Here is a 26890-nt window from a genome sequence, read left to right as displayed (position 1 = left end):
TCTGTGTATTTGAACTTGGTCTGACTGATGAATGAATTACCAAGGCAAGGCACCGCAGCTCCTTCATGCAGCTGTGACCGCCACAAACACACGCACACACACAAACAGTGCTTGCACAAGCCACTACAGAGGTGTTTCCTGTGCAGATAAAGATAGAGGATGTAAGATGTAATGGTCACACTTTGTGAGCAAGTGTGTGTGTGTGTCTGTGTGTGTGTGTGTGTGTGTGTGTGTGTGTGTGTGTGTGTGTGTGTGTGTGTGTGTGTGTGTGTGTGTGTGTGTGTGTGTGTGTGTATCAATTTAAGTATTACCCTTTAGGGACCGCATCCACCATTGCTGTGTGAGCTTTTCTGTGGAGACTTTGATATTTTGCGCTCGCACAGCAGAAACAGACCAACCACGTGAGCAATGCTGTTTTTGTTGTGACGTAGAGGGTGTCTTCCCGGCCACTTAGGAGTAGTTGTTTTTTACCTTGGAAAAAGTTAGAGATGAGTTGCGGCCGAAGTGAAATGATGTGATTAAAATGACTCTAGAATCTAGATGTTTTACATAGCATATGTTTGAAGTATAACCTCCATATGTGGTTTCTTATCTGCTTAAAAAGCATGTTGTTTGAATGTAACATTAGATTAATTTATGAGTTAACAGATGATTTATTTATTTTGAGAAGTCACTGTTTTGAGTGCAAGTTTGCTGTAGATGATATGCTTGTAAAATATAACAACCCAATAGGAATAGGATGTGATTAATTTATTGAAATAAATAGATGATTGTTTTGATAGAGCTTCAACACTAACAGCCAACAAGACCAGACCCGACGAGACCTGGCCTGATCCGGCCCGACCCGATCCGATCAGACCAAACCCGACCCGGTCCAACCCGACCCAACCAGACCTGTTCGACCTGATGTCTTGCGTCAACAACCTCTCTAATGCTGCTTCTTCGGAGTTGATCATTTTGTAGATGAAAGTACTTTTCAACATTTAGTCTGTATGGTCCACCAGTACTCAGTGAAGCTCGATTTTCCAATCCCATGGCCCGAAAGCTCGATGCACTAAGCGCTCAATTGTATACAGTTAACTTAAGAACAACTTGTCCAACAGAGTCGCAGCAGGATCAGACGCTTCAAATGCCTTGGCAGAGCACGTTGAGGGAAATGCTCGGAGCACCTGTGGCTTCCTGAGCAATTTATTATTTTCTACTTTTTTATTTTTGCATAAACAATTAACCCTGTCAAAATCCACTGTCAAAATCCGATGTAGTCATGGTTGGACTTTTTGAAAGATCTTCGTTGACGGCGTTGCTGACCCACACCTAAAGTTGAACAAATTGTAACTTTTAAGTGTGGTTCAATTACGCCCAAAAAACTCCTTCATACTTGCTTCATAGTTGCACAGCAGCTCACAATTAATTATGTCATTTCAAATACCATGCAGTGTAAGGCTTGCATCAAATAAAGTTTTGCGCTGGGTCGAGAGCATAGAACGCATTGAAAACTGCAACCAAAAGGTTCAGGTTCTTCCTGTAATTGGTCTTTTCAAAGCCTCCAATGTTCCTGTAGGTCGTATGTATTGTTATGCCTCTTTTGCTCCTGATGCTCACTCTTGTGACTTTTGTTTGGACCGGACAAAGTGGTCTCTTTCCTATTCCTGCCACTTTGCTGCCGTTTTGTCCAGACATTGAAGCTACAGGAATCTACAATGTTCTTGAAACTGCCACTTTATTTATAAGACATAGTACATATGTACAGCTAACACTGAAAGGTCAATGACAATCAAATAGAAAATGCATTTGTTGGTTTGCTGTTCGTACCAGTTCTGCGCTCCCTCATAGCTTGATAGTTATTTTAACCATTGCAGTTAGCGTACGTTTCCGTCTACCTTCATTTTGAATTCGATCTTTTGAGTGTGTATTTCTGCTCACTTGGTCTCCCTGTGCCACAGGATTTTTACTTGCCCATCTGCCTGCCTGCCTTTTCATCTCTCTGCCTGCCGCTCAGCATTCTGTCACTGGCTTCCCAGCTATTTTCTGCGGCAAACCTCTCTGGTCCTCCAAATTGCACCAGTTCCTCGCCTCCCATTACCCCTCTGCCTCTGCCTCGGTCAGAATTTCCTGTCATCCATCTTCATTCGCTAGAATTCTGACAATAAGCTGTTCCTTATTCACTCAAACTCTTGAATCTGTGTCAGCGTTTGGAGTTTTCCTGAGTTGATCGTAACAGAAAGTGTATTTTATTTTATTAAATCATTGTGTCTTTGAGAGGCTTATTAACTTGACGCCTGCATACATACCCTGGTAAAAGAAACCTTGAACTGATAACTTACAATTACCTGAAATAGGCATAGCTTTTCTTCTAATTGTGTAGTTTTTTATTTTTTCTGTAAACCATATTCATCTGTACTATGAGCAAAAATACCAAGTGGATGATTTCATTGGATTGTTTTGCTGCTTGCACATGCACTTATATAATCTTTGACTTATGCTTAAATATCTTAATTTGGGAATATCTTGCTTGCTACCATAATTCATACCCTGTCATTGCTGGATTCATACACATTTATGTGGGTGCATCTTTCAGGGTCACAAAGGGTTAGACTTGGAAACGTTGATCCACAGTAAAGAAGCTTAGAGAACAAAGAAAACAATGAACCAAAACAGAATGTTCCCTCTGACAGGTGACAGAGACCGACTGGGACCACACTATAGCTAGACCCATGACACAAACAATGTTTCGACAAATCAGAGGAACTGAAACCAAAAAAAGGGAAATGTTTACGTCTGTGTTTTCTACAGACACCTTATGGTGTCATAGAGGAGAGGAGAGGTTGAAAGTATTATTCGGGCTATCAAAATAACAGGAGCAGATGTTGGCTTGCTCAAACTAAATTTACCCATGCAAAGAAATCCCTTTTAAGGTCAGTAAAACAACTTCCCAAACAAAAGCGTCTTCAAACTGCTCGCGTGTTGCTCCTTCTTCAATGGCAGCCAAGTGAATTTTTGCGATAAGGCTCTAAATGTTTTTTGGTTTATTTGTTTTTGTACTTTCACTCCCCCTACAGTGCAATTCTAGTTGTTCCTCAAACAAACAAATGAGCATGGTTGTACATGGGCATGCTAATTTGCTCCTCAACGTGATCCTAAATAGAGGCCCCAGGCGCCAGTTGTGCCTTCATTCAAAGCATTGCTGGTTATAAATACTGAAGCAAGCTACTCCACTGCAGGGCACAGGGAACCCCAGCTCTTTACAATGTCCCCCACGGTAACGTCTGGGCCCTCAATTTGTTTTGTCTTTAAGGGAAATTACTTTATATTAAAGTAACTTAATATGGGGGAGAGAGAGAGAGAGAGAGAGAGAGAGAGAGAGAGAGAGAGAGAGAGAGAGAGAGAGAGAGAGAGAGAGAGAGAGAGAGAGACCTGTATCCCTGTTGGAGAGAGTAAGAAGGATGATAAATAACGACAGTGAAAAATAGATTCATATATGTAATAACTTAACTCTGTTACTACAGATGTAAAGTTGCTGCTGTCTCTGGCGCACTATATTTATTGTGCATTGTACCTGTTAATAATAATAGAATACAATAAACTAAAATTGAATAAATAATAATGAATGTATAAATACAAAAATTAAGTGTGTTTGTGTGGTTGTGGATATTATAAAGGATAAACGATATAGGACTTATGTAAGGGATAAACTTTGATAGGCTAGCCTAGATTGTTTAACTACAACATGTCAATGGGCATTAGCTTATGTTGCCTGAGTCCTTTGATTTACCTATCTACTCGAACTGCAAAATAACATTTCACTGCACAAAACGTGAATTGTTAATTTGTGATGCAAGTGGATTTAAGACCAAAGCACTGTGTTCTATTGCTACAACCATGCAGATATGTGGGTGCTTGAGCGGACACACAATGATTTAGATTGCTCTAAATGCAATACAGATGTTCTATAGACTTTAGGTGGTTGAGTGAGCTTATGGTAGATCATGCTCCACTGCTACACAGTGTGTGGTACTGGCTTGTTAGAATACCACAGCAATTTAAATCAGAATGAAATAATGCTAACTTAAGTTAATATGCACCTCATATGGTGTATCTATGTCATTACAATATAGTAAACAATATTCATTGTTTTTTTATATGCATATCAATCTATCAAAATAATGTTTTCATAGTGGTTTTGTTCTCTTCCTTCTTCCTCCATACTTCATGCTTCATGTTAAAGACATTATTGATAACTACCAACCAGAGATCGCTTGAGCATGCCTTTCATCCCATCTCCAATCTCCCTTTCATCTCCAAAACACTTGAAAGGGTGGTTGCCGCACAACTAGAGTCCCACCTCGACATTAACAATCTCCATGAACCGTTCCAATCTGGCTTCCGTCCAAAACACAGCACTGAAACAGCCCTAGTCAAAATCACCAACGACCTCCTCCTTGCAGCCGACTCTGGATTACTCACCATTCTCATCCTCCTCGATCTCAGCGCAGCATTCGACACCATCTCCCACCCTCTGCTCCTTGACCGCCTAGCTGGTATTGGGATCACTGGTGCTGCACTCTCCTGGTTTACATCCTACCTCACCGGCCGTCAACAATTTGTTCAACTAAGCAACCACAAGTCTGGGTGTTCAGGTGTCTCACTGGGTGTCCCCCAGGGGTCAGTCTTGGGTCCACTCCTCTTCACCACTTACCTCCTCCCGCTGGGCACACTCCTCCGTCACCATGGGGTCCATTTTCACTGCTACGCTGACGACACACAGGTCTACATCTCCACCAAACCCACCGCTGCCATCCCCCCCACCTCCCTCATCACGTGCCTGGAAGAGATCCGGAGCTGGTTGAGCAGGAACTTCCTGAAACTCAATGGAAACAAGACCGAGGCCCTGCTCATCGGATCCAAATCCACCCTCACTAAATCACAACACACCCCAGCTCCACTCATAATTATCGATGGATTCCCAGTACCCTTCTCCTCCAAAGTCAAGAGCCTCGGCGTCATCCTGGACAACACCCTCTCATTCGCACCCCATATTCACAACATCACCCGGACTGCATTCTTCCACCTCCGCAACATCGCCAGACTCCGCCCATCACTGACCCAATCCAGCACTGAAATCCTAGTTCACTCATTTGTCACATCACGCATAGACTACTGCAACGCCCTCCTCACCGGACTCCCCACCAAACTCATCAACAGACTGCAGATCATTCAGAACTCAGCCGCCCGGATCATCACCCGCACCAAATCATCTGACCACATCACCCCTGTCCTCATTCAACTTCACTGGCTCCCAGTACACTACCGTATCCAATACAAAACCCTACTCCTCACCTACAAAGCTCTCCACAACCTAGCCCCCAGTTATCTCTGCGACCTCCTCCAAGAATACCCTCCCTCCCGCTCCCTCCGCTCAACCTCTGCTGGACTACTATGTATCCCCACATCACGACTCACTACAATGGGTGCCCGGTCATTCAGCTGTTCAGCACCCAGGCTCTGGAACTCCCTCCCCCCACACATAAAACAGTCAGACACCATTACAACCTTCAAGTCACAACTCAAAACTCACCTGTTCAAACTCGCACACAACGTCTAACTGATCACTGTTTTGATTTTATTTTTTTTGCCTTGTTTTTGTTTTATTTATTTCTTATTGCTTATGTTTATTTTTTTTTTATTTTTTCACAATGTCTTGTTTTTTAAAAAATGTATGATGACTATATGCTCTGTAAGGTGACCTTGGGTGTCTTGAAAGGCGCCTCTAAATTAAATGTATTATTATTATTATTATTACTCGCTCTGTGCCTGTAACGTGTGTGTGTGTGTGTGTGTGTGTGTGTGTGTGTGTGTGTGTGTGTGTGTGTGTGGGTGTGTGTGTGTGTGTGTGTGTGTGTGTGTGTGTGTGTTTTTGTGTGTGTGTTTTTGTGTGTGATGGTTGATGCTCATAGAAAAAGAGACAAACTCTTCTAGCAGTGCTGGGAATCACCAGTCTCTACGTAAGGCCTTCGTGGATGGACCGCCAGCTGCCTCAGTGGAAACTTGGCTCAGCTTCTCGTCCGCTTCCAAATAGACAGATGCTTACAAGCCGTGGGTTTCACATCATAATAAACACTTTACTCAAACACCAGGGGTTTTCTCTTACGTATTTACTGCATGGCCCTTGCCTGAGCACGGGATCAAAACGCACAAGCCCAGATAGTGTCTGACGCATTCGAGCTGGACTGTTCGGTAATGTACGATAGAACACCATGTGATAACTAGCCGGGAAGAGGGCCGATGATACACCCTTCACCTGATACTGTTTAGTTTTCAGGAATGAGAGTAGAACTGTACAGTGTGTTCGATTCTTGTTGACCTGCAGCAATGAGCCAGATCCAGCATATTCCATGGTGGGAAAGGGGGCTGTGGGGAGACATATTTACTACTTAAGGCTCAGAAACCAATGTCCACTTACAGGAAACAAAACATAGTAAGTTTTGGGAAAAATAAGTACGCCACGTTATATGTTTTTGTATGTTGGATAACTATTTTTGGAACAATGTTGTAAAATTGTTTGGGAACAATGTTTTAGGATGCTTTTCGCATTATATAATGGCCAGCCAGCCCTACAGGTTTGCTCCAGGTGAGCACAAGCAAGAAAGTGTGTGTCAGGATAAGATGAAGAAATTGTAATAATAAACGGAAGTTGTTGCATCATGACATAGTCATATCCTAAAACTTCTTTATTACAAAATCAACTCTTTACTAAGCTTGAATAATTCAATGACGGGTTAAGACAAAAGTGTTGAGTCAGAAAAAGGGAACATTAAGAGTATAATTTCAGGTCAGAACACTAACATATTCAGGAGTTTATGCTCTGTTTTAGATTCCATACCAGTTGTATTGGATTAAAACGTAATTAGCAAAAATGGTTATTACCTTTATAAGAGCAAACAGCCACTTGATACATTTCAGTTTACAGTACAGTGAGTTGTTTTTAGTAAGTAAGAACACATGTGTTTATTTGAATTTGAACATTTAGTACAAATGGACAGGCGGTAACTAAATGGACCACATATCAGAAGACAAAAAAGCAAAAAAATGAAAATGAAAATGTCCCACGTGCCTCTGGAGTAGCTGTTTCCCCCTCCCTCGGGATGAAGGAGGATACTGAATGGCGACGTCAGTTTTCCTTGACCTTAGTTTTAAAAATGGAAGCGAGCAACTCAATGATACTCAGACAGGGAGGGAATGTTTATCCGTTGTCAGCCTATCAGGGCCCGGGGCTCTTTGAGGCATACCCGGGGCGAGTCAATATTTACACAGCGTTAGCCAATCAGCGCCTACGACTGTCACTCTAGGCCCTCCCCCCCTTTGCCTGCCCTACTGTCCGGATTGTACTTAATGGGAAGCTATAAAGCAGGCTGACAGGTCATGAGTGAGAAAGAGAGAATAGCAACGTTAGCAAAAGAACGAAAAATCAAGACCGTGTATCACCAAGGAGCAATGATACACATGGATTGGCAAGCCAAAAGTTTCAACATACTGTTAGAGACTATGGAGAAAAAGTGAGTGGTTACTTTATCTTTGTATAAACTGCATTGGCAATGTGGAAAAGTTATATTATTTGAAATTGTTTTACAAACTTACAATAATAATAAACATATTAATAATGCTGATGCTTTTTTTGTTCTTCAGAAAACAATGGAAAATCCCCAAGGGAATCTTTTTCAAGATGAGTCCTAACCAGTCCAAAGCCAAAGGAGTGATGAAAAGCAAATCTCACAGGTAAAGCCAAGGAGCGTCTCTCTATTGCCCAATCACCACGAGTCTCCACCTGCATTACTCTTTACAGACTTTACTCATGACAAATGAAGAAAGTATGTTGTGCAGTCTGAAACCTGAACAAAAAATTATCATTGCATTTTGTGATTTTAAACAACAAACACCTATATTCTATCTATAGTTTTTTCCCTTGACATGCTGATTAGTGATTAGTGTCATATAATAGCTATTCAAAATATCTTTCAGTCTAATTTTAGCTTCAATTTGACTTGAAAGACTTGAGGAAGATAGGCATGAGGAAGCTCATGACGTATGTCTGTTCTCCCTCAGGCCAACTGTGGATGACGTGCATCAATGGGCCCGGTCACTTGACAAGCTACTCGCTCATAAATGTGAGTATTATTGTAGGCGCATGATTGGATGAAATGGTTTCAAAGGTCACACTTTCTTCCGAGGGCTATTTTTAGGAAACATTGATGATCATGAACAGAGACTAAAGAAAATGTAGAAACAAGAAAATAGCGACCTGCACTCATATTACCTTTGCATGCCATTTATGACTTGGCAGTTCGGTTTTAAAATGCCCTCTCTCTCCCCTTCTGCAGATGGTAAAGCCGTCTATTGTGTTTTCCTGAAGTCCGAGTTCTGTGAAGAGAACATAGAGTTTTGGACGGCCTGCGAGGATTTCAAGACAAGCAAATCAAAATGGGAAATGGCATTCAAGGCAAAACACATTGCTGAGGAGTTTGTCAAAAGTAATGCACCCAAAGAGGTATTAACCCATTCAATATGACCCAAATATGAGGCAGAAAGGACAGTATTTGATGACAATGTTTGAGTGGGTGACCTTGAGTGAGGTGACCCTGACACAATTTGACAATATATTAACAAGAGTTTGAGAAAAAAAAGGTCTGGTTAATCTCCCTATCTTCCTCGGTTTGCAGATCAACCTGGACTACGCCACCAAGAATGGCATTCTGCAGAGCCTGGCAGAACCCAGCGGCAGCACTTTTGTGGCTGCTCAGAGGAAGGTGTACAGCCTGATGGAAAATAACTCCTACCCCCGCTTCCTCCTCTCTGACCTGTACCGAGACCTGCTGCTGGACGTCAAGACAGAGGGCAAGAGGAACTAGCTGGCTGCCTGCTGGGAGCCCCAGCTTTCCGCCGCTACCACTGGGACCTGATGTTGGGGAGTTTGATGTTCAATTCCAGACACTGGCATAACAGACTCTGATGCAAATCCAAGTTAGGAGCAACACACGAACCAGCGGATGATAAAAAAATTACTAAGAAGCTACATTGCATGCTGGGATGTTTTTGTCACCAGTGAAAGAAGTCACGGGTTATGTTGCTGTTGTGCTAGCGTCAATACGTCATCGGCATGAAAATGGTAAAGACAGCAATGTGAAGATGTTTCTTGCCTACATTGTGGAGGACACAATTGCAATGATGCTCAAACTTTTGTTTGAAGCTTTTTGCATGTATTGTAGGTTTCTGAATGATGAATGTTTGCGTAGAGACACTGTCCATTCATATTTGAACGTTGTTACTTTTGCCTTTCGCTTCTGGCAATGTCAAGGTTTCACATTTTTAACTATTGACAAAAGTCAACTAACTTATTATTTTAATTGCCAGTTGTCACTTACATGGGTGTCTGTGACCCCATATGCCTATTTTATACAATATTACTAAAAGTTTTAATAGATGTGACATTGTGCCAGGGGGCAGCCGGGTTGCTCCATGAAAGATATTATTTTATTTCCTCTGCGGTTAAACAGGAATTTCTGCTCAAATCAATAGTTTTTTACAAATCAATTGATGACTTATTTACTTTCAAACCTTTAAAAATGCTAAATGTATGATTTAATAGCAATCATTTTGATTGTTATTCGTGAGAAATGCTTGAAGATTATCTGTGGTGGTACACTGCACCCATGCCTCTGTATGAGACAGTTCAGATTTTAGACCACTCCTAGCTCATATTTGATTGGTTTGGGGAAATCCATCTTGGTTTATCAGAGTCAAATGCAACACTTCGCGATGGCGAGCAAGAGAGGGGCCTTTTTTTTTTCCAGTTGCTTATTTTCACAGGAACAAGTTGTAACAGGATAGGAAACATCAGGCACACTACACAATCTCAAATCTAAATCTGCCGTGCTTACACACACACACTTCTTGACCAAACATTAGTAACAGTCGAACACTGTCTTTTTGCTGTGGCTCTGAACCCTATAGTATACGTACAGTTGGTGCAGACAGGAGGTGAGAGGAAGCGGAAGCAGGGCTGCAGCGGCCCGAAGGAGAGCAGTGTTATGGTGAGTGACACCCCTCGCTAGACACCCCTCGGTCGCTCTGAGCTCATCGTAGAGGGGGTGAGCAGGCCAGGGCACCATCATCTATCTCCCAAATAAACCTGACGCCTTGTCTGTGGGACATTACACGAGTGCAATATCGCCCCCTTGTGGTGCAGTACACACAGAGGCAGGCTCTCCACCCAACTACACCCCCGCAGTTGTCAACCATGGCCACCTCGCTACTGCTTTTAAAGGCACCCAGTGCAACTTTATGTAAACATTCAATGAAAAATAAACATTCAATTTCTAGTCTTTTTTACACGTAGTAAGTTTCAATAACTCCATACCATTACATATCGACATTCAAGGAGCAAAGATGAGACGTCGTTGTGTGGTGAGAACTGATAGAAAATCGTAAACAACAATCGCTGGTGGGGAGAAGCCATTTTTCCATTGACTGGAAGCCTGCTTTATTTATTGTAGGTTACAAAAAATAAAGAAAATGGCGGCATTGTTGTCGTTATCGATTTTCTATCAGTTCTCACCACACAACGACGTCTCATCTTTGCTGCTTGAATGTCGGTATGTAATGGTATGGAGTTATTGAAACTTACTACGTGTAAAAAAGACTAGAAATTGAATGTTTATTTTTAAGCCTCGAAAGTTGCACTGGGTGCCTTTAAGGTCCATCAAAAGAACCTGGCATAATATTACAAAGGTGATTTGACAGGTGATTTGAGTTGTTCAGTAATATTTTACAGAACTAATAAAAGTAGGCCTGCAACTATATAAACACGTTTCTCTCTGCTACGTACGGCCTGTTCTAATTTCACCACTTAAGTGTCGCTGGTTGCCATGGGAAACTTTAACTTAGCAACATCGCCGCAAATTTGAGTAAAGGCAGTACGAGAGGTGCGTATGTAAACACGAGACAAAAATAGAACCAGCCACTGTTTTAGTTTGTGGACTACACATCTAGACTACGGTACACTAAGATGTGCAATATGCAGTAAATACACAAGACTAGCAGGTTCCCCTAGAGTTATTTAAAGCCATAGAGAGATAGCAATCTTCACAGTCTTCAGCATGAGTTATTTTCCGAGCTTTTCAATTATATCCAGCAGTCAGAGCTTTTTTTTGCTGTCCGCATTTAATCCAATGGTACAAAGGGAGACCATGCACGGAATCACTGGTCTGTCTTTACATGAAAGAAAGCAATTTCCATTAACTGAAAGAAAACACCATTACATGATGTCCATGTGTGGGGTCTAGGTATCCACCGTTTGCATCTTTTCTACAAGTACCTATCCTAAGGGGGCTTCAATATCATCTTGCCACTGAGAAGATTGAAATAAACAATGTCTTTCAGGACTCAAATGTGGTCCGTCCGTTGACTACTGCATGAGCTGTGCATGGTGAAGTGCCACACTGGCCTCATTCTTTATTTTAGTTAAATGTAACCAACACAAAACTGGTGAACACAGCGAATAAGGAATGCATACAAAACTAGCTACAGTTGTAAAAAATAGCTAAAGGAAAAAAGAAAAGAAAAAAACCAAACATCTAGACATTTTATTATGAAAATAAGACAACATTTGAACACAGCTTTCCTTCAATCATGCATTGCAGCTGACAGACATATGGTCAAGTGGAAGGTGTTTCCTTTCGTAATATGTACACACAGTTCAATCTTTTCAGTCTACCACGGCAACTGATGTGTCTGGTAGGAAATGAGAGTTTTGATGGACTATTGACCAGGATTGTGTTTGTCCGTGCATTTGTTGAATATGCCTGCGTTTAGGCATGCAAGTGTAGACAGGATGATGGTGGATGGGTGTGCGTGTGTTTTTTGGGGCAGCATCAATGCTGCAGCCTGATCTCACTTGGCTTCCTGTGCTTTCTTGGCACTCTGCTTCTCTTTGGCCTTCGTGGAGACAAGACACAGAAACATCAGAGGATGTTGTTTTATGTATGAAACAGCATAATATCAGGGTCGAAAACAAGTGCAGCGCATAAGGTTATGATGCCAGGCAGTGGCCATCATTGAGGTCATAAGATACAAATGTGGTCTCCCCTGGTAATACACTTCTGTAATAAAGGCCTTTTCTGCCATCTAGTGGACAGCTTTAATACTGTTCAGACAATATCCTATTTTTTTGTTTATTATGGGGTCATCATTGAAGTAAACCCGATTTTGTAGTCTGGTGACCATCTGTCAATGCCTTATTTGAAACAAATACCACAATGCACATACATCCCTTTTGTTAAACAGCTTACAACTTCATTTAGACACGACAATACAAACAAAAATAATTGTATTAGTTACCTTCTCCACTAGGGGTATCAACTGTTGATGTTCTGCTAGTGTTTTTAGTAGCTCCATAATGAAAGGTAGGTAGTTATGCTTTCGTCGAATATTCTCAACCTGTTAATTGCCGGAGAAAGAGATAAGCCATTAGTTTCTTATTCAGCATTTTAACTTGCTTGCAAGTAAGAAAGCCCACCCATTATACCATATGCATTTTTGTGCCAAAAATTACACAAAACCGAACTCATATTCTTTAGAACCTATTCTATTAATTACATGTTTACTGTGTGAAAGCTCAAGTGTCTCACACCTAAAGTGTGATCCACTTGCAATGTTAGCCAATCAGTCACCCAACATTGCTTGGTGTCATCTTCACAGACACAATAGACCCTTTATAACATTGTCAATTTGAATTTATTGCATATTCTATGTTGAAGTTAAATCTAATCAGAAAAGCTGAGAAAAGAACATTCCTGCAACTGTTCAACGATGGCACTTGATGCACTGGATGAGGTATTCTATTGCACAAATTGTTTCAGTCAATAGCTTATGGGCTGAAATGGTATGCTCTGTTGTCAAACCCTTTATATACATTAGATACAGCAGCGCAAAGTATGGCAATATATATTTTTTATTTAAGCATGTTGTCCAACTCCTTTTTCTGAACAAATATGCCAATATTCCAAAATGAATGTTACAATTTTGTCGATGACGTTGCCGTCAACAGGACTGGAGCAGTACATTTTTTTATTTATATTTCTCAATTTGATTCAAGCTATTAGTAACTTATTTATATAATTATTCTCATGATTATATTACTCTGTTATATCTGCGTTGTTACTCTTTGTATTTAAATTGTTTTAAGTTATGTGCTGGGAGCTCAGCATTCATGTAAGAAGTCTCCTATTCATCGAATAATTACTAAGGTCCTGGGTCCTGAATGTTCAAGTTTTTGCACTTAAGTTAATGTGTAGAAGATAATGTTCACAGAATTGACCAGTCTTATTTTCCTCATTTTTTGTAATCCCTTTGAATAATATGGGGGTCATAAATCATTTCACAATACATCGCAGAATCTAATCGCAATAATTGCTGTATAGCAATAATGTTGAATTGTGGCCCAAATATCGCAATACCATTGAATCGTCACATTTTTGCCAATTCCCTCCCCTAATAACCAACCTTATATCTTTTGAGTTTCTGATTCTCCTCCTCAATAAGCAACTGGTATTTGGCAATCTCTGACTGGATGGAGCTCAGAAAAGTGCTACTCTGGTCCGTGTCCATTGGTTCGTCCTGTGATGGGAGACAAGACGCAAGAAGATGAAAACAGAGGCTTCAAGTACATGTAGAACAAGTCATGCAACTGTAAATCCCCAAATTATTTACATTATGTCCATTATTATTTTATTTTTTGGACAGAATTTACAGATTTTACGCGACGAGATAGTATAGCGTACATTGCATCCGTAGTTTGGGCTAGTAGTAGGGATATAATTATATGTATAGACAGTTCAGAAGGCAGCACTGAGTGGGCAGCTTGACCCCACTTGCCTCTGTAAGCTGGGTCTGAAGCTCTGCTATCTTCCGCTCATACACCATCTTCCTGTCTGAAACGATGGCCATCAGGTTGAAGCGGATCTCCCCTTCACTGTACCTTTTGGTGGGGACGACAGGGTTAAACAGGGACCACATATTAGGCACTTACAGTAATCAAACAAAGAGGCTTGCCTACTTTCAAACAGAAACAAAAATGACAAAAGGAAACAACATTGTATTTTTGGATACAGTAACATTTAAAGGGATACTTCACCCATTTAGAACCGGCGTTCTATCATTATAAAATCGCTATTGTAATATAAATAAATATCAGTCTAAACCAGTCTCCCCTTTGCCCATTTTTTCTCATCTAATTTTCTCCCGAAATGACTTGACGTCATTTCGGGAGAAACCTCTTGTCCCGCTAGAAGGGCCGAGGACTACAACACACATTTGGTGGCAAATTTTTCCTCCAATAAGGAATGAGAGGGGGCGGGAGCTCACGTACTGAGGGGGAATGAGGGGGACGGGAGACCGACAGGTGGGCGGGGCAGCGAGCGCAATGCACTGTGGTAGTTGGAGGTTTTCTTACTTTGAGCCAGAGACCATGAAAACACTCTTTCTGCCTTTTTTCAGGCTAGGATGATCCGATTTCAATTTTTTTTCACATTTATAATACATTGAATTATTTAATTCATAAAACCTTCATATTCCCACCGGTGAAGTATCTCTTTAATATAACAGAAAAGCATTTAGTTGCTAAACTAGACAAAGAAGAACACTCACTTCTGTATTCTCTTCTCGATCACTGGGCGAACTGCATTGATCCAGTCATCCTGGTTGCAAACACCTAAAAAGAAAAAGCATCAATAGCTTCATAAAAAAAATCGATTAAAAGTCAACATCTGGCCATGGCCCAAAGATAATGTGGCATCATCATGTGGCATCACGGTTCCGGTAATTGTATCAGGCAACATATTTCCCCTACCCAAGTCAATTGGTCCCTCCCGGAGTCCATCCAGCTCATACAGTCTACCATTGACAGGGACGTAGCTGACAAAGTGAAAGGCATCCTCATCCTTCGCTGAAGACTTTGCATCAAATTCAAACATTTGCTGTCTGATGATCACAAAAAACAACATGAATCATGCTGCACATTGTAAGAAACAGCAAGCTTATTTCACAAACATTAATTTGGCTTCTGATGGCCATCGCTCAATATCTGACATTTTATAGAGCAAATGATTGATCGAAAGAAATATCGTAGTTTAATTTACAACGGGAAAGTTTCCTGCATAATGACAACACTGTGTAATGCTTTCATAACAAGCTGCTTGCTGAAGCTTACCTGGCAAAGCCATTGTGAACTTGTCTGATAACTTCAGAGTTGCTTAGAGCCAGGCCTTTCATCTAAAAAACACAACAAGTCAGAAGAAGTATCGCACTGCTGCATAGACCAGTCACAGCATGAACAGAGTGCTTGCAACAATCGTAAAGTTGCAATGATTCAGATTTTCTAAAGGAAGCGTGGTTAATGAGTAACATATTGGATGTCAAATAAGGGTGCACTCACACTAGGCCATCTGGCCGTGGACGTTTTCACAGTCGAGAGTCTGTTAGCCATTTGGGAATTTCGGCTCCAAACAGACTCAGCGAAGTGCGAACTGTGTTCTCTGTGTTGTTGTCCATTGTTGTTAAAACTATGACTGGCGGCAGACTTTATTATGGTCCATGCAGCGGACGCTTGGTGATGACATGTTACGACGTGATGACGTATGTACAAGAGACAACTGTGGCCAGGCCACAGTTGCGACGGCCAACAGCCACGGCCAGATGGCCTAGTGTGAGTGCACCCTCAGATACTCAAAGTCACAAGAACAAATTCAAGAAGAATGAAGAACAAGATTTGCTATGAAAATAACTACATACTGCAGCGTCAAAACTTTGTGAGAACTCTCTGAACTCTGTCAGTGTTTCCCCCAGCAACATGTCAGAGTGGGAACAGTTGAGCAGCACACTGACTAGGGCCTGGGTGGCACAGGCATTGTTTATGACCTGGAAAAAAAACACAACTCAGTGAAATGAAACAGATTAATCATTGGAACAAATATATATAGATAATAATATAAGCAAGCAACAAAATGGAAAAACAATTTACATATGAGAATATTCCAACAAACCTGTTTGGCAAAGAAGATATTTTCTAGCCTCGAATCTTGTACTATTGAGCCGGCAGGCTCCTCGCCTGGCTGCCACTTGAACAAGAAAATCAATCCGTGAACTGGTCTGGAAAACAAGTGACAAACTCAATACCCCGTCGATACCGATTTGTGTCAGCAATTCAGTGGGATGAAGCTGCGTGCTGTGTTCTTACTTGAGGTTGTCGAAGTTCTCTGGCTCCATGCTCCATATCTCCTCAACCTGGGCACCTTTACAGCCTGATAAGAAACACCACACGATGGTAGTAAATATTTTGTATATATGAATACGTTTCATCAGATTTACATTAATTACATTAATACAATGCACAAACGTCGAGTCTTGCATCACCGTCTGGTACACTGTGGACGCTGAGTAACGCTAGCTCGCTTACACACTGTGTTATTCGACACTACATATTGTGGAAAGTGGAGGAATCTGGAAAGAATGCGCTCTAGCAATCCCGTCCGATAGTCTTGTCGTGGACCAGGACTCATTAATTTCTCCCGTGACATCACAAAAACATCCTTGCTTGTGAGTATGACAAGTCTGCAAGCTGACAAGCTCCTGGTATGCTAACCGCTAACCCAGCTAGCCTTGTTTGTTACCACGTTAGATACAACAACCTCTCGACCACGTACCGAAGCCTTTGATCAGCTCTGTGAACACTCCCGGGTCACTCTCCATCAGACACCATTCCCCTGCACTTCCAGCCATGGTTGTTTGTGATCTAACCAAACGGGCACACGCACCGACAAAACAAAAAAAGTAGCTGTGATGATAGTGCTGCTAGACTAGCGAGGCTACACTCGGCTCATTCTCTTCAGGAGACCCGGTGACGTAGACGAGTACCGAGCCGTGAGGTGGCGCGCGTTTTGCGACCTAGCGCATCGCTTTACGTTGATCAATGGAGATCGTGTTGGCACAACAGGCATTGGAAAAATAATATTACTATTTTCTTGTTTTCGAATGTAATTAAATTTGAATCATAATGTAAGGTCCCCACCATATGAATGGTATATTTTCAGAATACATGTCAAACAATTAATACAATGGTGCAGTAATGAATGCATAATATAGGCAGGTTATGTTGTTCCAAGTCATCAATCATAAACCAGAGGGGTAAACAAGAGCTCCTTTAATTGCACATTTTTGTATAGGTGCATTTATTACTCCACTTTAGCTCCAGTCAAATATGTAGGAATATTGCAAACATGATCCTGCGTAATGACATGCAGCATCAGTATGCTATAAATTAAAACGTTACGTAATTATTTCAAACATGGCAGCTTTAATAAGACTGTACGACCATAGATAAGACGGATAAAATGGTAACGTAACATCAAGTATTCAATATATTGCTATAAACAAATAACATGGTAATACTTAAGCAATGTACCATGTTCAAAGTACAATCAAAATTACATTCAATAAATAGAGTTACGGATAAAACTGCAAGAACGGTTAGTCATTTAGTCGCTTCAAAATGGCCGCTGCCCAAGCCTTCAGAGGACGTACAGCAGGGAGCACACTGTTCGATGAGGGGCAGTAGCTTCCCCTGCTGGTGGAGCTGCTGGGTATCCGAACCACCTCCAATGCAGTTCCCATTGATGAAGACCCTTGGAACCTAAAGAAATGACAACTCTTTTTAAACCACTTTTGTTTCAATGAGTTTGAAATGAGTATTGCCACGATGTTTCATATATCAATTGACACTCCTTATGGATAACATTGTATTAATCTCGAAGGGAAAAGTGTTATAGCAGCCTAAGTGGACAGAACAATGTGTATACGATAGATTAAATTTCTCTCTCTCAGTATGTACAATGTACATTACAATGTATTTGCATTAAAGAACAGCAGCAGAAGACAATATTCTGCCAGCATATGGAAATAATATGGACAGTGCGGTGTGAGGTTGTATTAGGAAATGATATTAGGGTTTTAATAACACATTATAGTTTTCTATAGATCTGTTTGTAAGCCCTGCCTAGAGCCATATAGACATGCACTTCAATATACGTACAACCTTAGTTTTCCATAAGTATAGCTAAGAAGAGCTAAGTATAATGTAACTTTATTATTAATAGTGGAGGCACGGCTGCCTTCTTACCGTTCTGGCCCCAGTCATCTGAGCTAAGGCCTCTTGAACTCTTCTGCCATCATCATGCTCATCCAGCTCAATCACTTTGTAATTTGCACCGATTTCATTAAACACATTTTTGGCCATCCTACAATATGGGCAGGTCGTCTTGGAAAATATCACAATACAGTTATGTGACACAACCTCCTGAAATGACCAAAAAAAACCTGGTTAAAATAAATGTATAAAACAAATCTGAATTGTCCTAGTTAGTATGCCCTTGTTCAGACCTTATATTGTTAAGATTGCACACTCAAATCAAATTGATTGAAAAGCAAAGCCATTTTAAATCTTGGAAACGTATAGAAAGGCATTTCTCACAACTTCATCCCAAAATACAGTTTCAGCTAATGAACATGAACCAAGGTGGTTTGTTAGGACAGCTTAAGAATATACCCTAATGGAAATACCACAACAGTCAAAAACATCTCACCTGGACGTATTGTGAACATCCTGGGCCAGGCAAACTAGCAGATGAGGATGTGAAATTCCCCATTCTGAAAAACAAATACGTTCACCATTCACTACAGCTTACTACACCGTCGATTTTTTCAAAAGTGTCAACATGATTTGTCTCAAGCCACTCAGCAATCATTCTTAATAGCAATTGACCTTCGAAACTTAAAGACATAATAGTAAGACACGGATTATTGATTTAAAATAATACTGAACACCATCCGGAACCTTTAGTCTGGGAATCATTGCCTCCATGATTATATGGACAGATTGTTTTAACATAAACATTTGATTTTGCAATATATGTTGGTCAGTATATGGGCAGGTGCAGTTTGACTATGTATAATGTGCTTAGTCCGGATTAGTGGTTGATTTTAAACTAAAATTGACCACCTGTGTGCGCCGTGGGTCATTCAAGAGAATACTATAATAATATACCACAGGCCACACGTACCAAGTCGATATGAGTAGCTCATATAACGTAACAGTAATTAAAACATGCAGACTGTTAGAACATTCAACTATATTACATATGCAGACCTTCGGCAACCGTCCCTTGCGAGCCTAGAGAGACACCCCCCTCGAGCAAACATCGCTAAAAATATTAACCACAAACAATAGTCAGGCTTTTGGACAAAAGGAAACATGCGGCTACTGTTGACGTGATTTTACTAGCAAAAACAAGGTGTCTGGAAAGGCTGCTAGTTACTGTCACCTCTTTGTCCCTCTGTTTACTATTATATCACACCTTACGTGTTCCCCGGAAGTAGTTCCTGTGCGTTCACACCAAAAGCTGTAAAGCGTTTTGAGCGATAAACGCCCATTCACTTTCTATTAGACATGAGCGATAAAGCGATAGGAGCGATAAAACGCTTGAGCGATAGCTTTAAAGCTGTAAAGCTGTAAATGAGAGTTGAAAACAGCTAAACTATGAAAATGAGATAGTAGCGTTTCAGCTGTAAATGACCGCCAGCCAATCGGAATGTAGATGTCTCTCACCGGCGTGGGTCCCAGTAAACATACGCGGGAACTTTAGTTCCTAGTTCCTACCACACATTTGTTTCTTCATCATGGTGCTTGAGAGAATAATCGCGGCTGTTGTAGCCTGCAGGGCATCGCATTTGTCCGCGATTACATAGCTAACGTGGTGTTATTATAGCCCGATCATTAACTAAAAAACACATAGAAAGAATAAAGCATCCAGCAATGTATGAGGGCCTACGCAATCCGCATTACGCAAAATTGATCGCACAGTGGAATGCTGATGGAAACCAGCGGACGAACGTTGGGTGGAGATGTGCGCGCATTTCAGAAGCATGGAGATACCGCACACAAATCTATTTCTAATTTGTCAGTTTGCCGTGTGTCTGCCTGGCACAAATGCTCCCCTTGAGCGGATATTTTCCATAATACACAATACTACACGCACACACGCACACGCACACACGATAGCGATCAACTAAGCTATAATCTAGCATACAGGCAATTGCTCCAATAATTAGTTATTCAGCGTTTCATGTATAGTATTCTTTATATTGACCAAACGCATGACTATCTTGTGTTTTTGTGACTCGGCATCAGCAGCAGCACTTGCCTCAACTACGAGCGTGTAGGCAAAAAGCGCGGCTCCTTTAAAATGAAAAGCAAAATCGCAAGAGCGATATGAGCTGTAAATATTTTTGGACAGCGTTGCGTTTTGAGCTATTCGGAGAATTTGCATCTACAGCTTTTGTTGTGAACGAACAGTTATGCATGATACCGCGTCTAGGGGCCGATAGTGGTACCCTTCTTCATGTTATGACCAGTGTTGGGCAAGTTACTTCCAAAATGTAATATATTTCATATTACTAGTTACTTGCATTTGAAAGTAATACGTTTCTTTACAATATTACCTTCTGTGTAGAGTAATAAGTTACTTATTACTCTACTCAGAAGGTAAGTCACCAAAATAAACATTCAGGACAAGGCGCAGGGGGGGGGGCAAACATTAAAGTCTAATGAGGTCTGTATTGCATCTGCATGTAGTGTGTACCATGAATAGCTGAATTACAATAATGTTATGATATAGAATAATTAAACAACCAAAACCTTTACACAACATGACACAAACTCTTTTTCTATGCCTCATTTATTAGCTCCTGAGTTACAAAGTGCAGCCACACAAACATTTAACAAAAAAGTTGCATTTCCATGAAATCAAACATGTTAATAGTTTATACTATTTCAATAATAAAATAAAAGTGCACTTCAAGAATGACGTCTAACAGCCACCAGACAGGGCATGTTTTGTAATTAAGTATTTTAGAACCTGAGCATATATCCTGCCCTGAAATAGCAGTAAATAGCAGTAATAAAAAAGAGCATGAGAACAGCATAAATAATGAAACACATTCAACATTTCAGTCCCACAGAGACTTTACAAGGAACTTATGCTTAGAGCCTATTAAAGACCCACTATGCAACTTTTTTAGCCAAAATTACATTAATTATGCTGGTTGAGAGTTATTCTGATGGTTCTGCAACCATTTCTGGGTCGTTTGGTGGGTGTGTCATTGCCCCATGTCACCTCTCCAAGGAAAAAGCGCACATGCAACTTGCTCTGTTCGGACCGACACGATCCGGATGTGACGCAGCGGAAGTATCCAATCGCGCCTCGAAAATGTAGTCAGCTTGTAGTTTCGAAAATGCTTTACGGCACAGACACACACCCAAACATGGCACCAGCTAGATATAAACAGCCAGTTGCGAGGCAATTGTTGCATTCATCATGGATCAATCGACTGATAAGGGACCAAAGAGGCGACTGTCGGTGGAACAAAAGAAGAATGGACCAGAAAAGAGATCAGACACCAGTGTTTCCCACAGACCAAGGACCAAGGGGGGGGGGGGGGGGGGGGGGGGGGGCACACTCGGCGCGGCGTCAGCGCACGAGTTTAGTTTTTACCAGAACTTTTGATTCTGTGACATTTAAGGAATGAATTGCAACAGACGACCAAAGCTGGAGGTCTTTATTTCAAGTACAAATAAACTCAAGACCTACCTGAACCAATATTTAACTTTTTTAGGAAAAATAAAATAAATAGTAACAATATACTACTAGGTACAACAAGGCAACTAACTAAAATAATGAATGCAATGCACATATTGTCAGGGAGGGCAGCCGACTGAGGTCTAAGGACATGGAAGGCTCCTAGGATGTCCAGCTCCTGGGACCTCCTTTTCAGTTCTGTCTCCAGGCCAGTAATGTAGGGTTGGATGACCTACAATGAACAGATCAGCACATTTTCTCTACCAGGAACGGAAGGATAAAAAATTCCTTTCCCTATTCTTATTTTTTTAAAGTTAAAATCTACACTAATCTGTTTCCACCTCACCTGTTGTTTCAGCAACATTTTGTCTGCTGTCCTCCTGGCCTATATTAATCAGTATCTCTCCTGAACAGCCCGGCCCCTGAGAAGCACTGGGTTGTTCAGCACTGTTTGATGCCTAGGAACATTCGAAATAAATTGATTATATATTTAATAAACATTTACTAGCCACAGCCATTTGACTGTTCAACTTAATTTCAGATTAAGCTAACTACCTCCTCAAGCTGCTCCGTCTCGTCTGGACAAGGCCTTTTTTGGTACAGAAAAAACTTTTCAATACTCATCTGGATTAAAGCAACAAACATTCAGAGTCAGAATAAAATAATATTAAGAATAGAATGTAATAAATGTTTTCTATTCTTTTTGATATGGGCACCGTATAGGCCTATCTAAACTATAACCGCATTTCATCTTAATCGCAGTGTTCGCTGCGTTACCAACGACGTTGTCTATGATGACGGGTGCGGGATGTTCAATATCAATAACGTTGAGTTCATAAAGCTAATATTATCTTTTCTGAGTTAACAAAAAATGTGGGCAGGTGTGTTGGACCACAGTATATCATACTAACCTTTGGTAAACTGCAAATGTCGCAGACCGTCTTCTCTGTGCTAAATATATTTTTCCATTGACCTCAAGCATTGCGCGTGGACAGGAGGAGCGGGCGAATCAGCCGTCAGTGAGTGTGCATGTAACTCCGCGTTTACATGCGGACACATCTGATTCGCATAGATGTGGAAGAACAGCTCAATCGGAATAGAAAAGTATCATATATATACGCCTCAATCGGTTCAGAATAGAATTCGATGCGGAATAGAATAGGTGGTGTAGTCCGCTATAAATACTTATTCCGATTAGTTTGGGGTTTAACTTGGAGCAGCGGCAGTAGTTCGCAATTGGTCGACTCCGTCTGTACTTTAATGCACACCGAACTTTACCGCTGTCAAGGAAATTGGATTTATTGCCTGATTCACGTCTTTGTTATTATCACTCCGTAGCAGTTACAGTAGTCCGGTAACTTATCAACCCCAGCGTGTCCGGTTGCTAAGCGACGGGTGACATCGGTGGGTTCATGTGTTAGCATCGTCGCTCTCGCTCCGTGTGTGTGTGTGTGTGTGTGTGCGAGAATGACAGGGAGAACGAGTGCTATGCGGAGATGAATGGACGGAACGATTTTTAGATTTCAAAATCGCGTTATTAAAAAAAATAAATACATATATATAAAAAAATATTAAAAAATACAGAATCAATTCGTGGCGCTCGATGTTGATTCTGTTGCGCCGCGCCACACAATGGTCTATGTATGGGAAACACTGGACACGAGTGAAAGGGGAACTATGCAACTTTTTTGGCTTGATTTACCTTAATATAACAGGGTCATTGCAATGGTTCTATTATACATTTTTGTTCGATTGTTCGTTGTTTCGACTCCCCCTTGCGCATCTTGGCGGAGAAAAGGAATATGTTTCTGCCGGCGACCCGCCGCCCACTCTCGCGGGAGTCTCGGGTCTCGCGAAGTAACGAATTGCTTTACGGCACAGACCCCCAAACACGGAACCGGCTCGATATAAACACAAGTAACTAAGAGATTGTTAAATTCATCATAGATCAGCCGACTAAAAAGAGACAGAGAAACCCAATGTCGGAGGAACAGAAGAAGAGAAAAGGGAGACTGACCGACAGAGAGGCCAGACACGAGTAAACGTTGGGCAAGCTTTTCAGGAATAGCGTGAACTGAAAGAAGAAGACTGCAAATCAGGCCACGTTTATACGTAGCAGGGTATTTATAGAAATGAATATTTCCCCCCCTCCGTTTTCAAAAATAACATTGTGCACACAACATCGTTTTCAAAAAAGTTGTCGTTTACATCAAAACGCATAAATACGCCGTTGGGACATTATAACTATATATGCCAAACCTATGGGCGGCAGTGTAGGGAGAAGGATAAAGCCATGCAAGCCAATCAGAATCCTCAGAATCAACAACAACAAATAACACGAGCGTCTTCCTGGAACAAACAAACTGTAAACATAGGGCGCTCATATGACGTTAAGCATTTCCTGGCGCATAATGTGACGTTTCAGAACCTAAAACCCTGTTTCTACCCGTTGACACGACAACACGTAACCGGCGTTTTCAGAAATCTCCACTTTGGCCAGAGTTTTTAGAAATGATCGTTTTCTGTGACAAAAACTGCGTTTTTGTGTAAATGAGAGGCCAAACTGTGTGAAAATATCTGCGTTTTCCCTTCGTGTAAACGGGGCCTCAGACGTCGACTTGGCCGTGTTGCTTTTGAAATTGAAAGTACCTTTGGGTGAACTTTGTCTTCGTGGTATTCTTGATATTGATAGTCTCTGTACAAATGTGTTTGCTCAACCATTTTGTTGAGAGCCCTGTAAAAATTGTTTTCTCGACCGTTTTGTTGTGAGCCCTGTATGTTTCTAGCTTGCTTGGTTGCAACCATATAAACACCTTTGTTTCCATGGGTGTTTTGCTGTTCGTCTGTCTCGTCCCGCAGATACAGACTGAATCCCCGAATCCAGGTTCTTGTTTATTTAGATTATTATGTTGGCCAACACTTTTACACTGATTGTTCTGTTCAACCTAAGATAAAACAATTATAATCTAGGATATAAATTCTCCCCGTCAACTATAAAAAAGGATGGATTTATGTTTATTGCAATACAAATACACCATTTAAAAAAAGTATAACCTTGCCTACACTTTATGAACATCTACTTCGGACATGGCTCCACGCATTCGCCGGCTTCTTTGAAAACAAATGCACATGGCTCGCGTAGAAGTGCATGGGGAAGGGTCGTCAACGAGTTGTTACGACAGTGTGGTAAAATATCTACTACGAAGCTGTAGGGGGCGCTGTGTAGAGAAATGTGCGTGCCAAAACCAAGAAAACAGCGAAGAAATGCCCGAAGTTGCATAGTGGGACTTTAATGTTTTGGTTAGGACCAAACAACAAAGTCCTAATAGACAAAATATACAGCCAAACAAGGGCTGGAGTCTGTGTGGATCGGATTGTAACCAAGCCCCCAGGAACACTGCATACTTCCGCAATCCACCAGTGCTCAGCGGCCAAGCCTGGTATTGCAGCTGTTTAAGCGGGCTGTGGACGGGTCCCTCCAATCATGGGACCCAGAAGTAGATATCTCCGTTCACTCCAATACAAGTGGGGAACAGGAATGTGTCTCCGCAAAAAATGTCTGGATATCAATCAAAGGCTCATAATTACCTTCATGCCATGTCCTAAAAAAATGTAAGTTTTTTCTTTTCAAAACGCCACCTCAAACGTTTAATTAGCCGTTATCTCGCTGGGGAAGAGGGGTGTGCAGCTGAAAGGAGTCGGAGTGAAACAAATGGCATCCGAGAGGCAGGGCCTAGTTCAGTGCTCCGTTAACGTGTCAGATTTTTGGACTGGTTCATCTGCTGCTCAATAACTCTCACGGTCCTCTGCTTGCGATCATTGTGATTCATCATGTATTGATCCATTTATTCAAAAGATCCAAAGACAAAGAACAGGTGCATTACGGTATCATTTTATATTGTTGTTGGACCGGAGTGGGGGGATGGGCACGCATGCGTTCTATATTTCTGCATCCGGTACGTCACAGACTAGGCCACGTGTCTTGGCCCCATAACGCGGAAGCAAATCGCTCCTGTATGTTACCCTGCGCCACTGAGCAGTTTGGCTGTTTCCCAAAGTGAAGGCTGCAGCCTTGCTATGACGCGTCCTTGCTAGTCACGTCCTATGGAGATGAGACTAGAGTGCTAGCTCGAGTGCTTCCTAGCGTTTGTAACGTTCAGACTTTGGAACGACTTGGTAGTGTGGAAGCGCTTCCGCTTCCGCTTTTTAATACTGCGTGTCCGCTTGTAAACACATGTGCGCTCATGAATAAATCATGGAAGCAATCAAGCTGATCGATATTTATTTGACTTTTGTCTGTTATGAATGCGGTAATGTCTCCTTCGCATGGAGCCTCTTTGGGGAAGTCACAAAAGCTTTGTAGCGGTTGATCGAATCGTCTTTATTAAAAGGAAAATCCATTAAATTTTTATAAAACGAAGTGAAATTGTCTGAGAACTTAATTCATGCATCACATTTACAGTACGGTTGATTACTATTATGCAGGGGGAAAAAGACAGAAAGAGATTATAAACATGTATTTATTTGGATATTTCATTTAACTGATCTGATTCATTCATTCATACATGCCTACAATGCCTACTTATGTGTTCAAAGCACTTATGTGCTTTGAACACATAAGTATATCATATAAAATACAATTATATACTTTCATTCAAAATTACAAACATTGCAAATGATCGGTTATGCATTAATTTTACAACATTGGATAGTGGCACTATCCCTTCCACTGGTAAACAAATGTTTGTCCGCCACCCTAAGGGCCCTCACATAGTCGACGCGAGCAACGCGCGTAAACGACGCGAGTGACGCGCTTCCTTTCATAGTCTACACAGCATACGCGAACGTCGCGGGCAATGCATGACATGCAATACACCACTCACGCCATGGTGGGCAGCAGAGTCACCGGTGTTTTCGAGGGTGACGTTCCAGGTGACGTTCCGATCAAAGTGGCTACGGAAGAAGAGTGATGAAGCACAGAGATAGACGGTGGTATGTGCGCCCTTTAAATACCACACGAGATCAGGATGGGGAATTTGTTTCTCTGGTGCTTCCAATGCGAAGCATGGACGAGGAGAGGCATTTCCAGTATTTTCGGATGTCGGCGCCAAAGTTTGATGATCTCCTTTCGCGGGTCATCCGATATCTTCCCG

The 26890-nt window shown here is 41.4% G+C and overlaps 4 protein-coding genes across 11 annotated transcripts in view; 2 read left to right on the top strand and 2 right to left on the bottom strand.

The window, feature by feature from the left end:
• Positions 1-779, top strand: part of LOC132469685 (regulator of G-protein signaling 13-like) — a 3521-nt gene extending 2742 nt beyond the window's left edge. For both annotated transcript variants that reach the window (XM_060067677.1, XM_060067676.1), the window contains exon 5: positions 1-779. This exon is cut by the window's left edge and continues 601 nt beyond it. The gene's annotated coding sequence lies outside the window, so the exon portion shown is untranslated.
• Positions 780-7302: 6523 nt separating this feature from the next.
• rgs2 (regulator of G protein signaling 2) lies at positions 7303-9585 on the top strand. The gene is made up of 5 exons (XM_060067675.1): positions 7303-7553; positions 7684-7773; positions 8101-8162; positions 8376-8542; positions 8715-9585. The coding sequence occupies exons 1-5, from the start codon at positions 7420-7422 to the stop codon at positions 8901-8903; spliced, it is 642 nt and encodes a 213-aa protein (XP_059923658.1). The 5' UTR covers positions 7303-7419; the 3' UTR covers positions 8904-9585.
• Positions 9586-11619: 2034 nt separating this feature from the next.
• uchl5 (ubiquitin carboxyl-terminal hydrolase L5) lies at positions 11620-16975 on the bottom strand. The gene is made up of 11 exons (XM_060067674.1): positions 16752-16975; positions 16286-16349; positions 16092-16197; positions 15841-15966; positions 15260-15321; positions 14900-15030; positions 14698-14761; positions 13927-14029; positions 13555-13668; positions 12391-12489; positions 11620-11988 (listed from the first exon to the last, which is right to left on the bottom strand). The coding sequence occupies exons 1-11, from the start codon at positions 16825-16827 to the stop codon at positions 11944-11946; spliced, it is 990 nt and encodes a 329-aa protein (XP_059923657.1). The 5' UTR covers positions 16828-16975; the 3' UTR covers positions 11620-11943.
• Positions 16976-17233: 258 nt separating this feature from the next.
• On the bottom strand, positions 17234-19712 carry glrx2 (glutaredoxin 2). Of its 7 annotated transcripts, none has more exons than XM_060067681.1 (5): positions 19425-19709; positions 19250-19304; positions 18687-18750; positions 18224-18400; positions 17234-17737 (listed from the first exon to the last, which is right to left on the bottom strand). In XM_060067681.1, the coding sequence occupies exons 2-5, from the start codon at positions 19300-19302 to the stop codon at positions 17579-17581; spliced, it is 453 nt and encodes a 150-aa protein (XP_059923664.1). In that variant the 5' UTR covers positions 19303-19304; positions 19425-19709; the 3' UTR covers positions 17234-17578. The 7 variants fall into 7 exon arrangements, with proteins under 7 accessions (XP_059923664.1, XP_059923663.1, XP_059923665.1 ...); XM_060067680.1 differs by having other exon boundaries at positions 19458-19709; XM_060067682.1 differs by having other exon boundaries at positions 19463-19709.
• Positions 19713-26890: the final 7178 nt, after the last annotated feature.

This window comes from Gadus macrocephalus, chromosome 12, assembly GCF_031168955.1.
Source record: "Gadus macrocephalus chromosome 12, ASM3116895v1".
Taxonomy (NCBI): domain Eukaryota; kingdom Metazoa; phylum Chordata; class Actinopteri; order Gadiformes; family Gadidae; genus Gadus; species Gadus macrocephalus.
Note: the sequence above shows the minus strand (reverse complement) of the source record. Positions and strands in the feature narration are given on the sequence as shown.

Excerpts from the sequence above, each read along its gene's own strand:
- rgs2 (XM_060067675.1), top strand. The coding sequence starts at position 7,420 with ATGAGTGAGAAAGAGAGAATAGCAACGTTAGCAAAAGAACGAAAAATC. Across the intron at positions 7,554-7,683 it reads TTAGAGACTATGGAGAAAAA|AAAACAATGGAAAATCCCCA; the intron begins GTGAGTGGTTAC and ends TTTGTTCTTCAG. Across the intron at positions 7,774-8,100 it reads ATGAAAAGCAAATCTCACAG|GCCAACTGTGGATGACGTGC; the intron begins GTAAAGCCAAGG and ends GTTCTCCCTCAG.
- uchl5 (XM_060067674.1), bottom strand. The coding sequence starts at position 16,827 with ATGGCTGGAAGTGCAGGGGAATGGTGTCTGATGGAGAGTGACCCGGGA. Across the intron at positions 15,967-16,091 it reads ATATCTTCTTTGCCAAACAG|GTCATAAACAATGCCTGTGC; the intron begins GTTTGTTGGAAT and ends TTTTTTTTCCAG. Across the intron at positions 13,669-13,926 it reads TTCAGACCCAGCTTACAGAG|GACGAACCAATGGACACGGA; the intron begins GCAAGTGGGGTC and ends CTCCCATCACAG.
- glrx2 (XM_060067678.1), bottom strand. The coding sequence starts at position 19,356 with ATGTTTCCTTTTGTCCAAAAGCCTGACTATTGTTTGTGGTTAATATTT. Across the intron at positions 18,401-18,686 it reads GATGTTCACAATACGTCCAG|GAGGTTGTGTCACATAACTG; the intron begins GTGAGATGTTTT and ends TGGTCATTTCAG. Across the intron at positions 17,738-18,223 it reads AGATGACTGGGGCCAGAACG|GTTCCAAGGGTCTTCATCAA; the intron begins GTAAGAAGGCAG and ends TCATTTCTTTAG.